At 39.7% G+C, this 16,131-nt stretch overlaps 1 protein-coding gene across 1 annotated transcript; it reads left to right on the top strand.

Annotated features, from left to right (window-relative positions):
* The first annotated feature begins 9,471 nt into the window (after positions 1-9,471).
* On the top strand, positions 9,472-10,464 carry LOC116078012 (olfactory receptor 3A1). The gene has a single exon (XM_031352925.1). It carries the CDS (start codon positions 9,499-9,501, stop codon positions 10,444-10,446), a length of 948 nt encoding a protein of 315 aa, XP_031208785.1. The 5' UTR covers positions 9,472-9,498; the 3' UTR covers positions 10,447-10,464.
* Positions 10,465-16,131: the final 5,667 nt, after the last annotated feature.

Here is a 16,131-nt window from a genome sequence, read left to right as displayed (position 1 = left end):
AACAGGAGGGAAGAAAACACATTATTAACAAGGTGTGCTGGTGCACACTTGTAATTCCAGCACTTGGAAGCGAGAAGGATAAGGAATTCAATCTTATCTTTGACAGCAACTCTAAGGCCAGCCTGGGCTGCAAGAAATCTGTCTCAAGAAAAAAAAAAGCCCACAATACATTCAATATCAAGATTTTTCCTTAGAGATTTGTTTTATTCTTCTTCTTCTTCAAATATTTCTATAAGTCATGATAAATACGAATCCCAAGCTGAATGAAATGGAAATTTAGATTTATATATATATATTTTCTTTTACCCTATACAAATTTTACACTATTTTATTATTCCAATGGTAAACAAAACTGTTCTTCAAATATTTGATAACAGTGGCTGTTATAAATAAACTCTTTTAATGTTTAACTGCAAATAATTAAAAGTCATTATAATATTAAAAATTGTTATCTTGAGATGCAGTTTTGGAAGTTCACCTATATTTGGTTATGTCAACAAATAGTTAATTTTCATGATATGGGTCAAATTGTGATTCCTTCACAACTCATCTATAGAATCCCGAACCCTTCTATTCACTTACCTAGAGATATTTTAATTAAAAGTAAACATGCTCCAGGGGATTACAACACACCCATGTACTTATGGGCAACACTAATTAGACACAGTGAGATAGCTCTTTACAGAGGAAAAGAGGACATGAACCTCGGAAGTAGACATGCTGGGGCAGGAGTCCAGAGCAAATCCAGTGGGGTAGGCATGATTAAAATAATCATATACATGTATGAAATTCTCAAAAATACAAAAAAATTCAAGCCTCCTTCCCAAAAGGTGTAAGTGATCAAGGTTAACAAAAGGGTAGGGCTTGAGTCCTAATCCAATAAGGCAGCCGTATGAGACTCAGAGCCCCTGCTACCCTCACTCTCTAGCATGCGAAGATGAAGTAGGAAGGCATCATCTGCCAGTCAAGAGAAGACACTTCATCAGAATCTGACTGTGGGAACAACTGGAATTTGTGTCCCTAGAACTGGAGCAAAGTGCATTTCTTCTGCCTAAGCCGCCCAGGACAATATTTTGTTATGGCAGACTGAGCTGGGTCATGCAATCCATTGGTGCTACTTTGTTGAGATTCATCTTTTTGTGTCCGTTTCCTATCATTTATATAGACTATTAATAATTTTCACATTGATTTGCTAGAACTCGGCTGTATATTCTGCAAATAATTCTAGTCTCCCAATTTGCTATTCTTTTACTTTTGTTTTTTTCATTATCCACTAACTGCAAGTTTTATATTTTATGTTTTTAAATATATCTTTTTATAAGCTTATTTGTGCCATTGTGCCATAATTATTAAAAAATCATTTGTAACATTTCCCTGGTTCTACAAACACCAATTCCAGATAGGTAAGAGGTTCCAGCCTACCCACCTTTTGCACACACTTCTCTCCCCCAAGAGCTCCTTAACCACCCTACATAGGCAGGTTTGAGGTCCCCAGACCTTCTGCTCCCACTCCCACTTCTACCACCCCATGACCATCTGGCCTGAACGGGTATGGAGCCCTTGGACTTTGCACCTCATGTGCATACTTCCCACAGCACATAAATACTGCACACAGACAAGTTAAGGATCCTGAGCCCTCCCACTTCCCATGAATACTTGAAGGATTTACTGGTCAATTACATTTTCTGCTACCTACCCTGGAAAGACAGGGTGAAAATCCCGGGACTGATCTCCTGAATACACTTGCATAGCCCTGTAAACATCAGGCCCCCACAGATAATAAAACAGCTGATCAGTAAAGATCATATCTGACTTCCACTCTGATTCTTGTTCCACCATCCTCCAAGAAAGGAATCCAAAGACAGAAAAAAACACAAAGTGGAGCTACTTTATCATCAATAAAGGATTAAAAGTGTTTAATTTTTAATTAAAGCAGATGGGTCTTAATTGGCTAAATATATAATAACATTCAGCCAATCAGGGGAGAGCTATCAAAAAGTTATGAAAAATTTCTATTGCTGTGGCTGTCATTTCAGGCCTGATCCAGTCTGGGCCTGCTGTGGCTGTGGCAGTCAGAAGCTCTGTGCAGCCTAGTGACTTTTTAAAAAATTGTAATTAAATTATAAGAACATTATTTCAACCCTTCCCTTTCCTCCTTTTAATGCTCTTCCTGCCTCTTCCATCTCAAATCCATAGCTTCTTATTCTTTGTTATTATTACATATATATAAATGCAAAAATATATGAATACAACCTGCTGTGTCCATTAGGTATTGGGTGTATGTATATGAAAGATTTCAGGGCTTACCACTTGATATTGGATAACCAGTTATGAGGTTCATTCTTGTGCAAGACTTATTCTCCCTCTGCCAGCATCTCTTAGTTTCTTTGTCTAGAGTGTGGAGCCCCATGAGATTCCCCTTTCCATGATAGCATGTCTATTGGTATTATCATTGCTCAGTCTTACCTAGGCCATCATACTGTTGAGGTACCATGGATGTAGCTTTCCTATTATTTCTAGGAGACACAATCTCACAGTAGATTTCCTGGTCCTCTAGCCCTTACAATCACCCTCTATTCTGTGATGACCCCTGAGGCTCAGGAGTTGTGTTGTAGATGTATCCATCAGGGCTGTGAACCCAAAGATAAATGGTTCTGTATTTTGACTAGTTGTAATTTTATGTAATAGTCTCAGTCCACTGCAAAGAGAAGCTTCTTTAATGAGGGGTGGTTACCTTTGTTCAGAGTTCCATCATAATTGTGCAGCCATAACTGGGGCAGTAGGTCCAGAGCAAGAGTGAGGTTGGGACATGTCTAAACCCCCCAAAACTCATCCTGAGACCAGCAGGAATAGGATTGCCCCCTCCCTGCTCTATACTTGCCATGTCCCAGCTCACATAAGCATTATAACCCCCCATCTCTGCTGACTCTGATGTGGTCACATAGCCTGGTAGCTAGGATTCAGGTTAAACTTCCTCTCTTCTTATTAAGACGATCTAGCAAGCACCTGGAATCCCTTTTCATGCAAATGAAACATTTCCAGCATCCCAGGAACAGCCAATAATACACAGGCACCCAGAAAATCCCTACATGCTGGGATCCTACCACACGGAGCAGGTTGAAATGAGACAGAGTGAATTCAGGTGTGGCTTTAAAAACTGATGGTTTCGGAATGTTCCAGCTCTCTAACTATAATGAATATTGATGACAATTTTTAAAAAAGTCCTAAAGACTTTCTTGCTAATTCTGAGGATCAAAAGCTGCTGGCTTAGGTGATTAACACCTATAGTCTAACAGCAGAGGATTAAGTAATGTAGCTTTTGTTCTATCTCTGCAGGAATGGCACAGTTCTAACTTTCAGCCTGCTAGTTGAATTTTCAGGAAGAAAAAGGGACACTTTGAAAAGTGATTTTAGCATTTATTTCTAAGTTGTAAAAAGTTCCCTATGAAAGTTCTCTAAGAAAAAAAGGAATAAGAAAAAAGGGTATAAGGGGTCCAAGAAAAATGGGTCTGTTTTTACTCTAGCTCCTTCATTGGGGACCTTGTGCTCAGTCCAATGGATGACCCTCAGAGCTCCCAGGGACAAAACTACCAACCAAAGAGTACGCATGGTGGGAGTCATGGCTCCAGCTGCATATGTAGCAGAGGATGGCCTAGTTGGTCATCAGTGGGAGGAGAGGCCCTTGGTCCTGTGAAGGTTCTATGCCCCATTGTAGGGGAATGCCAGGGCCAGGAATCGGGAGAGGGTGGGAGAGCAGAGGGAGGGAACAGGCTTTTTTTCTGGACGGAAAAACCAGGAAAGGAGATATCATTTGAAATGTAAATAAAGAAAATATCTAATAAAAAAACAGAAAAAAAAGGAAAAAGCACTTCAGATAGTTTTAGATAGTTTTAGTAGTGCAAAATGAACTCTAAAATTGAGGCAGAGAGTAAATCTGAGAATACTGGATAAAGGAAAACTTTGCCTGAGTTGGTTATAGAGCTGAGGGAAACATTATCTATGCAACTTTGTAACTATTTACTACCTTTTAATACTATGTGCATCTTGGAGATTTGATTAAATGTGATTAAATGTTAAAAAAAAAAGAAAAATGGGATAAGAAGGACAAGGAGTGATAAGAAGAGGGGGATGAGGAGAATGCTCTCCTCTCTTTACCCTCCGCACTTATACCTCTTTTAGAATACATGATCACTTTGCTGGAGGAGTTATGTAATTAGGGCCAGGCTCTGAAGTTTCAAAAGCCCCAAATATTCCTGGTTAGCTTCCTGCCTCAGGCTTGTGGATCAGATGTAAGGTCTTAGCTACTGCTCTAGCATCATGAATGCCTAGGTGGTGCCATGCTCGCTCCTGGCCTTGATGGTCATGGACTCTAACCCTCTGTAACTGTAAGGCCTCAATTAAATACTTTTAAAAATAACTTGCCTTGGTCTCAGTGTTTTTTCATGGTGATAGAAAAGTAACAAAGACAGGGCCAAGGGTCAATATGGAGATGTCAGCTCCCCAAGAATGTTTATACTTCTTTGTGATGAGAGTAGGTGGTAGATATAATAGAATGGTGAGAGAATTATTTCAAAAGTAGGAGCTGAAAGTATGATTAAGCATTAAGAATCAGGCTGTTAGCATTGATCACAGGTTGCTATTACTGGGACTAGGGTGTCTTCGGTTCATCTCTGGAACGTTGTTCATCCTACACAGGCATCAATAGTCATCAAAAATAACAGAACAACTAATAGTATCCGAAGGTGCTGTGCAAGCTATAAAGAGCAATAGGCAGTCAATAGTCCCACCCAGGTAGAAAGCCTATGAAACCCAAACCCAACAATGACCAGTATGGCAAGATATACCCAAGCGTGCAATAGTGGCACTTGTATCTTGGAGGTAACCAACAACTGTATAATTGTACTTAAGACCCACTTAGTAAGAGGAGATTAGTGCCTAGTACTATGAACCTAGCCAAATACTCGTGACTAGTCAAGTCATGGATGCTAGAAGATAGTCAACTAATACCTGATTCCTAAACCATCGAATTCCTAACAGCATTCTAAATTCTTATCCTTATAATCACAGATAAGTTTTATCTCTTACCCCTCACCAAAGAAACTTCTCTTTGCAACAGACAAAGACCATCACAGAAATCCATATCTGCTCAAGATGCAGAGAACAGCAGACTTTATGGTGTCAATCTTCAACTGATACATCTACAATACAACTTCTACATCTAAGGTTTGAGGAACCTCAAGGAGAATCAGAAAGACTATGAGAACTGGACCGGGCTGTTTGCTATGAGGCAGTGTCTTCTACAGATGACGGGGAGTGACACCAATGGAATCTTGTCAATGTGGTTGCCTAAACAAGACCTATGCAATGAGAGCATCAGGTGACATGACAACATGGCTAAGGGAAATTTCACCAGGCCCTAAACCAGACAAAGAGCTACAAGAAATTAATGGCTACTAAGAGAGGAAGAGAAATCAGTTTTCCTCAGGGATGAGCCCCTAATTGGTTATTTAATCTCAAGTGGTCATCTGTAAGCATACACATATATAAGCAATACTGAATGGACTCAGTAGGTTGTATTTATATATACATATAATAATAAAGAAGAGGTCAAAGATTTGAGAAGGAATGGGAAGGCACGGGTGGGTTTAAGGAGGAAGAAGTTGCAGTGGGAATGATATAAATATAGTACTAATGAGTTAAATTCTCAAAAAATGTTAAATAAGGTAAACAGAAAAGCCAGCACTGTACACAAAAATAGATCTAAAAGTACATACTGTGGGGTCAATGAGTCTCATAGAAGGATACAGAGAGAGCCCACAGCATAGGTGTTGTGACTATGTTCCTTAGAATGGTACAGATGCATATTTAAACTCTAGTCCTCAGATTCCTATGTGGCTATAAGAAAATTGCTGAATCACATCGAAACTCAATTTATTAATCTGTAAAATAGGAGAAACATAGGCCCATTACAGAATCATTGGAAGGACTGATTAGAATTCAATCAACCTGATGTAAAGTTCTTGGTAAATGAATATAGCAAACGTGATAAATGTTATTTATTGTTACTAAGTTACTAAAAATATTGGCTATCCCCTACAAGGAACTCCATGAGTATTGTTGAATTTAATTCTCATAAAAAATCTAAGAAGGAAAATCATGTGCATTTCACAGATAAGAAAGGCCCAAAATTGCTAAGAAATGGAGGATGTGTCTCTCCACCCCACAGAGCATGTACTACCTCTGGGGTTTGGGCAGATAATCAGTTGTCCAACAGAGTAAAGAGTAGGAAGGTTGCATTGCACAGCTGCTCCAATCCTTCTTTCATCTCCTCTATTGCTAAGGCTCCTGGCCTCAATGGGTCTGCAATGAAACCCACAATAGGGAACAACTTTGCCCCCCTCAACTTCCTGTTTTTCCCAGCAAAGTGCTTCTATGGCCTCTCCTAGGATCATTACACAAATCTCAAGACACAGTCCCTCTGGCCCTCACTAACAAGGCTCTAAGTGGGAACACATTTTATCCTTGAGGATTTGCTATGGTTGCAATGAACCTCTTCTGATTAGTCTCCTTTCTTGGGTTCCCTCTTTATCCCCAGACCTAAAGAAGCTTCTTTCTTCATCCAAAAGCTTAGAAACCAGCCTGGCTCAGTCCTCAAATTCTATTTATAGCAGGCATGTACAGGAGCTATATTCTTTGTTGCAAGACCCTGCTTAGTTCTGACTCCACCTATAATTCCCCGAGTGACTTGTGGACAGCAAATAGCCCTTAACCCCTGCCTGTTAAATGGGGCTTGTGTTTGATCTCTTCTACGTGCCTGTAGACAATATGGGGGTGAGAACAAAGACATAGGAAAAATTCTGAATCCCCACTGTGATGTGAAGCTCCTCTGCCTCACTAGGGTGGTGTTTATTAGGGCTTGTGTTTTGACCTGACCTTGTCTGTTCCCAACCTCCTCTCATTTCTTGGGACTAATTTTGAGGTCCCAAGAGGCTGACATTATTATGGAAAATCCCCAGGACAGAGATGTCTCAGAGTCTGTTTTGTTTCTCTCTCTTATATAATATATATATATATATAGAGAGAGAACTTTTTGCTTTCACTGAAGCTGAATGAATTTGTGTGTTTCACATCTTTTCCCCCTAAACCACACTGGTCCCTGTGCCATTACCACCAGGTGAGTTTTCATGGTTCTTCCACTGCCCTTGAGTATCCAGAAAGGGATTTAGGCTGTTTCTCAGACAGCTGATCTTCCTGACTTTACAGTTTTGTTGATCATTGTCTCAATAGCAAAAAAACGACATCTGGGGATGGCAAGTCTTCCACAAGTGAGTGCAAGAGCAGTGGTCTTCATCACTGATGATTCTCCTCAAGATCCCAACAACCACAGAAACCCTGCATTGTGCTGTTGGGTGCTATCCATGCTTAATCTCTTGTTGGTTGAGATAAAGGCAACAGCTACCATTTCTGTGCTATGATATGACTGGGCTTTGTTTGCTTTTGTTTGACTATAAAGGGCCAGCCTCGTCTACAGAGTGAGTTCCAGGACATCTAGGGCTACACAGAGAAACCCTGTCTCGAAAAAAAAAAATTGAAAGGTATTTGTGAGCATATGACTTGCTAGAGGGTTAATACTGGGTTCATGCTCTACCTAGAGTCATCTCAACTGCACAGAACCCTGTGCTTCTCACTCAACTGGTACCATTCTTTATTCAAAGCCCTTCAAAAGTCTAGCTCTTCCTAATTCATAGTGACCCCATAAAATTATCTTTTCATAATTCTTGTTAGCCAGCAATGCTTTTTTGTTAACAAAAATGTAGTCCTTTATTTATTTGTAAAGTGGTGCACAGATATAGACCTATCCTTAAACATAGGTCCCAAAAAGAAATCAGATGTGGATTTTGCTCCTGAATTACACAGGAGTGATTATGTCAATAGTTAAATGATCTTTATAAGGTAAGTACCATGTAAAATATAATCAAAATGCATAAGGAATATTGAAAATAGTGTCATTTTGGAATGGGCAAGAATCAGTCAGGGTAGTGCTCTGGAAGTAGCATAATTTGTACTGAAGATGTGGCCAGGAGACACTACAAGGGCATTCTATGCAGAGAAACTAACAGAAGCAAACATGAGGATGCAGGAAATTAAGATGAAAGGCTGCTGTGGCTGTGACCCACTAGGAAGCTCATTGCAGCTTGAACTACTTGCCTGCAAGACAAGATCTTGGAGTCCACAGAAGCACAGCCACAAGGATTATGGGTGGATCATAGAGTGATTTGAATCATAGAGTGATTCAGAGAGCTTCAGGGAGAAGTTAAGAAAGGCAAGGCCTGGAGCCCTTGAGATCCTGGGGTTAACTGCAGTGTTAGTAGTTAAGAGCAGGGGCTCTGGAGGATAAAGCCTGCCTGTGCCTCTTGCCTGATGCATGCTCATGTTTTTCTTGATGTGAAGCAAGGATTAAAACAGTAATTCCATGCTGATGCTGGAGGAATTATTATCCACTGCATGTGAAGTCCTTAGTGTAGCAGCCAGCCCAAAGCAAGTTTCCCAGCTTGAGTGTTATCAGAGAATGCCTCAAGAAAACCGTCTCCATCGAAGGCATTGGCTGCTGCAGAGAAAGAGAACACTGCTTCTCCTTTGCAAAGTTAGTTCATCGTGCTGTGGGACTCAGTAGGTTTACATGACCATATTCAGATGCTGGCCTTAAATATCATTTAAAAATTGTGTCAACTGTAGAGTGTGGAAAAAGCAAAGGAATAAGTGCCACCTTTGTTAAAGCCACCGGTAAGATTGAAATCTCTCTCTCTCTGAGTATCATTCTCATAATATTATACGATGAGAGTTTCACTTCTTTAGGAAAACACAATAGTGAGTGTATTTTTCATTGTTTCCTTATACAAAGGTGACATATAAGTAAATAAAGACTTCTTAAATCCTAACTCTTATTATCTCAACAGCACTTTTTCCTTCCAGATAAGCCATTTTCCAACATAGAACCCTTCTGTTTATTTCTCAAGATTAATAATATTAATGCTATAAAATTATCATAAAATTAAATATAAGGCTGACACCCTACTCTGTTCTCATCCTCCAAAGATAATCAGATGTTGTCCTCTAGAAAATCTTACTATGCCACAGTAGTCAAACACTGGGTGGTTTTTCTTTAGCATGAAGAGTGGGATTGGCCTGTGAATTGTGTGTACATTAGGTAATTGATCTGATACACCTTATAAACACATTGACATTCAAGCATCCCTAGTTTCTCTAAGGGTATACTTCAATAACAACAACAAATGCTATAATTTTAAAATTATTTCTCTTATTTTTTGAGATTATTATGTAATTACATAATTTGGAGGGAGAAAGGGAATAGATGAGTGATATAAGTTTCCCTTTTAAGGATTCTAACTATACATTTTACAGTAGCTGTGATTTAAATTTCCCCATTTCACCGAGTTCTGATTGTTTTCCTCCTTGCATGCTTCTTTAAAGGAATCCATGCAGCCAAAGCCTAGAGCCAATGGAACCACTGTTACTGAATTCATTCTGCTGGGTTTGGTGGAGACACCAGAGCTATGGCCACTTGTCTTCATACTCTTCTTCTTGGCTTATATGATCACAGTTGGAGGCAACCTGAGCATTCTTGCGGCTGTCTTGGTGGAACCCAAACTGCACACCCCCATGTACTTCTTCCTGGGGAATCTGTCAGTGATGGATGTGGGGTGCATCACTGTCACGATTCCCTCCATGTTGGTTCGACTCTTAGTCCATAAACGTACAATTGCATATGGAGACTGCCTCACACAGCTCTTCTTCTTCCATCTGTTGGTTGGGGTTGATTGCTTCCTGTTGACAGCCATGGCTTATGACCGCTTCCTGGCCATCTGCCGACCCCTCACCTATAGCACCCGAATGAACCACACAGTCCAGAGGATCTTGGTGGCCACGTCCTGGGCTTGTGCCTTCAGCAATGCACTGACTCACACTGTGGCCATATCCACACTTCATTTCTGTGGCCCCAATGTGATCAATCACTTCTACTGTGACCTTCCTCAGCTCTTCCAGCTGTCCTGCTCCAGTACCCAACTCAATGAGCTGCTGCTCTTTGGAGTGGGTTTCATAATGGCAGGAACCCCCATGGCACTCATTTTTACCTCTTACATGCATGTGGCAGCTGCAGTTCTTCGAATCCGCTCTGCTGAAGGCAGGAAGAAAGCTTTCTCCACATGCAGCTCTCACCTCACTGTGGTTGCCATGTTCTATGGCACAGGTATCTTTAACTACATGAGACTTGGTTCCACCAAACTTTCAGATAAGGACAAAGCTATTGGAATTTTCAACACTGTTATCAACCCTCTGCTGAACCCACTCATCTACAGTCTCAGGAACCCTGATGTGCAGGCCGCCCTCTGGAGGGTACTCACCGGGAGACGGCCAACAGCTTGAAGAGGCCTCGGGGTTCCTCTCCACCTACCTCCTTTAAAACTAAAACTGAGCATAATTAATTTAAGGAATGATAATTATTGTTGCCACAGAGGTTGTACCTTGGTATAGGTGATGGTGTGTACATAGGCTATCCCAGATCTGCTTTTTGATGACTTCTACCTTTAGTTACTTTATCTTCCCTTTAGTTGGAGTTCCCAGAGTGTCTCAGAAAGTATACCTCTCGGGAGCCTTCTTTATACCTCAAGTTCAGATAGAGTTGGTCTGTGTACGCAAACTAACCCTTGAGGGGAAATAGCTCATTCCTCTTATAAAACTCCTATAAGATTCAGAGGATATGGGAAGGTAACTTGCTTTCTAGTTTCGTATTCCCCAGTACTTCTAGAGAACGTGTGCCTGTTTGTAGCTCACAGTCCTGACTGTACATGTCAAAACTCCATTCATGAGTGCGAAATGTTATGATGGAAAAACAGCTTCCCTCAATTATCTTTCTCACATTTCTAAATTTTAAAAGATATTTATGATATAAACATTTAAACATTTCATCTGTAAATTCTCTCTCTTCACCTCTAAACCTCCAAGTTACAAATCTATGCAGGAATTGCCATCGCATGGTGATGGTTCAAATTGTTAGGGAGAGTGTGGCTCCAGTCTAGAATGTAGTCAATCTTGTTTTCTTATATGTAAGTACACTGTATCCTGTTTTCTTATATGTAAGTACACTGTAGCTGTCTTCGGATGCACCAGAAGGGGAAGTCAGATCTCATTACGGGTGGTTGTGAGCCACCATGTGGTTGCTGGGATCCGAACTCAGGACCTACGGAAGAGCAGTCAGTGCTCTTACCCACTGAGCCATCTCGACAGCCCCAATCCTGTTTTCTGTTTCCCAGCTATCTATCAAGTCATCACTTAGGTGGGTCTTCCTCCTTACACATTTTTTTTTTTAGAGCTAATCATCCTCCTTTTATGTATTTGCAGAACTAATCACTGCTTTTGACAGTACTACTGTCTCATTGATATGTCTCCAACCCATCTAACACTCTCATCTGATATAAATCTATGAATTAACTTCTCCATGATATACGATGTGGGTGGGTAGCCTGGAGGTATGGATTAAGATTGAGATGGAAAGAGGACATAAGAGAAGGTAGTAGGTAGAGGATTTGTGGGAAATGCAGATAAAGCATGTGGACATAAGGAGAGATTGGAACTGAGGATCAAGGGGTTGAGAAGAAATACAATAAGCATTAGAGAGTCTGACATGGGCTACAGGGATAGACTAGCAGATGAGAAGTGCAAAAAAGGTAAGATGCCAAGAGGCTGTTAAAAGATGTCAGAGGGATAAAATTTATATGTCAGAGATGGATGATTTGGGTGTCCTACTCTGTGTGGCCCAGCAATATCTCGCTTCTAGCAGCTCTGAAGTCATTATTGTAGTCCATCCTCTAAGAAAACAGAATCTCAAGTTTTGCTGATTGTGCTAGAGTTCATGAGGACTCTTCTACCATTTCTCTAGCCAGAGAGTCACCTATAAAGTCAGGGAGAAGGTCTGCTAGATGAGGAAATACAGCAGGGATGAGGGGATGCACTGGGTATGAGTCCAACAAAGATTGTCACTAACACCTGGGTCACATTCCTGCCTTCTGATTCCTGCCTACTAATGCTCTCAAAAGACAGAGGAAAGATGGACTTTTCTTAATCCCTTTTTTACCCAAGATTCAAACTTCAGGACACAAACAAGGAGCTTCCTACAAGGGTTTAGGAATGCTTCAAGTGTTCTCATATCATATCCTCTGCTGTTCTAGATGTTCTTGACCTCAAGAAAACTCTTTTTATTTTTTTACCCTTTCTTGACCTCTGCTTGACAGGAGCAACAAAGCAATTGTCAAGGCTCTCTCTTACTACTGACGTCTACTTCTATTAGTCTAAATACCTAGACAGATTCTTGTTCTATTAGTACAGGGAGTGGCTGATTCTTCCACCATCTTTTCTCACCACCAGCATTTAACACTGCAACAAAGTATAGCTTGTTTGGATCCAAGACCCTTGAACTGCAGGTCTTTCTTCCATCCGGCCATTCATGCCGTGTTTTGTGGGGTGACTTGCCTAGTGACTTGCCGTGATACTGTCACTAGGGTGAACCAGAGCAACTGACATCAGTATCACAAAGAATCTCTTTGGACATTGAGCCCACCTCTCTGTTTACTCAGAAAGATCATGGGTCTTCTTGAATAATTTGGAAGTCTCCTTTTCCTTTGAAATCCATGTCCTGTTTATTTTTATTTCAAACTAGAAATCTCTGCATAATTTAAATCCTTCATTAGCCATGGAACACATTGTGGTGTAAAAGCTCAAATGACGCAGAATGTCACCATTGCATTTCTACAATAAAGACACAACAATATATTCACCCACACCCATATATTCAAAACATCACATAGGTTTGTAGCTAAATTTCCTTTTTACATTATATGGTTCTCTAAATCAACCCACAAGTGCATCTTAGCCATTTTAAAATATATAAAATACTCCACTTTATATATCAACGTCACCAACACATTTATATTTTTTCCTTTGTAATTGTTAACAGTTCTGAGACTAATATTTATCTGTGTATCCATATATAGGCAATTACCTCCACTGGTTAAATTCTTTCAAGCAATATATAAGTGTGAGTGCATTTGCATGTGTGCTAAAGGATATAGAAAGACAAATATAAACTTTGGTAAGTATTCTGTTTTTATTTTTGCCAAAAGAGAAAAAAAAGCCAAAAAGCCATGTGCAGCATTCTACATCTTGATTGGTAATATGAGAGTATTTTTGTTATTGCACACCTTTGACGTCACTGGGTATTATAAATGTATCTGCTGTCTTCTTTTCAAGATTTATTTATTTATTTTATATATATGAGTACACTGCAGCTGTACAGATGGATGTGAGCCTCCATGTGGTTGTTGGGAATTGGATTTTTAAGACTTCTGCTTGCTCTGGTCAGCCCCGCTTGCTCCGGTCAGGCCCATTCGCTCTGGTCAGCCCCACTCGCTCGGTCTCTGTTTGCTCTGTCAACATTTACTTATTATTATAAATAGGTACACTGTAGCTGTCTTCAGACACACCAGAAGAGGGCATCAGATCTCATTATGGGTGGTTGTGAGCCACCATATGGTTGCTGGGATTTGAACTCAGGATCTTCGGAAGAGCAATCAGTGCTCTTACCTGCTTAGCCATCTAGCCAGCCCTGTATCTGTTGTCTTTAACAATTAAACACAACATTGTGTTCTCCTCTAATTTGAAACCTTTATAAATGTGTTCGTTATTTAGAAATATATATATATATATATATATATACATATATATATATATATATATATATAATACTGTTTCATTTCCTTTCATATGTATGTTGTTATTTTAATTTCCTTTCAGTAAATTGCCTGTGCTGGTGTAAGCAAGGACACAGTAAATAAACCACCAAACTGACTGCTCCATGTTTGGAAGAAGGTTTTTATTGTAGGTAAAAGAGTGAGCAGGCAGACACATCTGGAGGGAGTCCAGAGAAGAGAGAAAAAGAAGCAGACTGAACGTGGGTAGGGCTACAGAAGTGGTTCATGGAAAAACCACAAGGGTTATAAGGAGAACAAGTAGCTGAAGGGAGTGAAGCCTATGAACTGGAGCAGCCAAGCAAGCCTGAAATGGAGCAGTGTGGGGGAGCCTGTGAACTGGTAGAGCTTTGGAGTATAAGGTAGAGGGGGGGGCTGAGAAGGGCCAGGCTTCTAGAGAGCAGCATGTCTAGAGACTGGCATGGGCTTTGATGTGTAAGGGAAATGGCCCTGTCTGGCAGGCAGAACCCAGTTCACAGACGCCTGAGGAATGCTTCTTTCTTCCTGTTCAATTGGAGCTGAACCAAGACTGTCATTCTGGGGTTATCTACTGCTCTTTTGGGAAACTGGGGTTCCCTTTGGACCTGACATCAGATTTTTTGGGGGGTGTGGTGGTTGCCCCTTTGGTTAGTTTGTTTACCTTCTTAATTTTACTTCTTTTATTATTAATTAAATGAAATTAATCTTTTAATTAAACATTTTATGTATTCATTGGCTAGCATGCTTTAATACCCATATACATTCCATAAACATTGCAATGATTTGTAGATGCTGTTTATGTTTCAAGATGGTGGGTTTGCCCTGTATCCCAAACACATAGTCCCCAATTTCCTGTCTGTATTTAACTTTTAGAGTCCTCACTGCCTAAATTAAGTTTCCCATTTTTATGAAATTTATAGTCTTTGTTTTGTGACAACCTTATAATAAAAGGACTTTTCAATTTATACATTGTATCAACATTGTATCTATCAGTGGTATCTTGAAAAGACCAGACCTAAGAAGAATAGGAATAGAAGAAGACTTCCAACTCAAGGGCCCAGAAAAATCTTCAACAAAATCATAGAAGAAAATTTCCCTAACCTAAAGAAAGAAATGCCTATAAATGCACAAGAAGCTTATAGAACATAAAAAATGTGGTGAACTAAAAAAGAAAATCTTTTTGCCATATAATATCAAAACACTAAACAAAGAACAAAGAATTAATATTAAAAGCTGCAAGAGATAAAGGCCAAGTAACATATAAAAGCTGACTTATTAGAAATATATCAGACTTCTTAATAGAAACTTTAAAAGCCAGACAGGCCTCAGAGGATGTCTTACAGCCTAGAAGAGATCACAGACTTGTTCTATACCTAGCAAAGATTTCAATTACCATAGATGGATAAAACAAGTTATTCTATAACAAACAAAATTTAAAAATGTCATTCTACTAGTCCAGTCTACCGAAGATACTGTAAAGGAAACCCCCAACACACAAGGAGAACTACAACCAACAAAACACAAGAAATAAATAATTGAACACCATCAAATCCAAAAGAAGACAGACAGACAGACAGACAGACAGACAGACAGACACACACACACACACACACACACACACACACACACACACACACATTCATACACTACCACTACCAACATCAAAATAACAGTTATTAACAATCACTGATCATTAATACCTCTCAAAATCAGTGGTATTAATTCCCCAATGAAAGGATACAGGCTAACAGAGTAGATATGTAAGCAGGGTCCATTACTCTGCTGCATATAAGAAACATACATTAGCAGCAAAGATAGACATTATCTTAGAGTAAAGAGCTGGAAAAAGAGTTTCCAAGTAAACAGAGCAAAAAAACAAGCTTGAGTAGCCATTCTAATATTTAGCAAAATACTCTCAACCAAAAGTAATCAAAAGAGGTGGAGAAGGATACTTCATACTCATCAAAGGAAAAAATCCATCAAGATGACTTCTCAATTTTGGACATCAATGCCCTATATGCAAAGGCACCCATAATCATAAAAGAAACATTATTAAAGATTAAATCACAAATTAAACCCCAAACATTAATAGTGGAAGACTTCAACACCCAACTTTCGTCAATGGACAGGTCATTGAGACAGAAACTGAACTGAGGAATAATGAAACCAACAAAAGTTATGATTCAAATGAACCTAACAGATATTGACAGATATTGCCCAACACAAAGCATTTTACTTTCTTCTTAGCACCTCATGGAACTTTCTCCAAAATCAACCATATATTCAGTCACAAAGCAAGCCTTAACAGATCCAAGAAAATTGAAATGCC

This window comes from Mastomys coucha, unplaced genomic scaffold (genome assembly GCF_008632895.1).
Source record: "Mastomys coucha isolate ucsf_1 unplaced genomic scaffold, UCSF_Mcou_1 pScaffold5, whole genome shotgun sequence".
Lineage (NCBI taxonomy): Eukaryota > Metazoa > Chordata > Mammalia > Rodentia > Muridae > Mastomys > Mastomys coucha.
The sequence above is the reverse complement of the archived record's forward strand: the minus strand, read 5'-3'. Positions and strand labels throughout refer to the sequence as shown.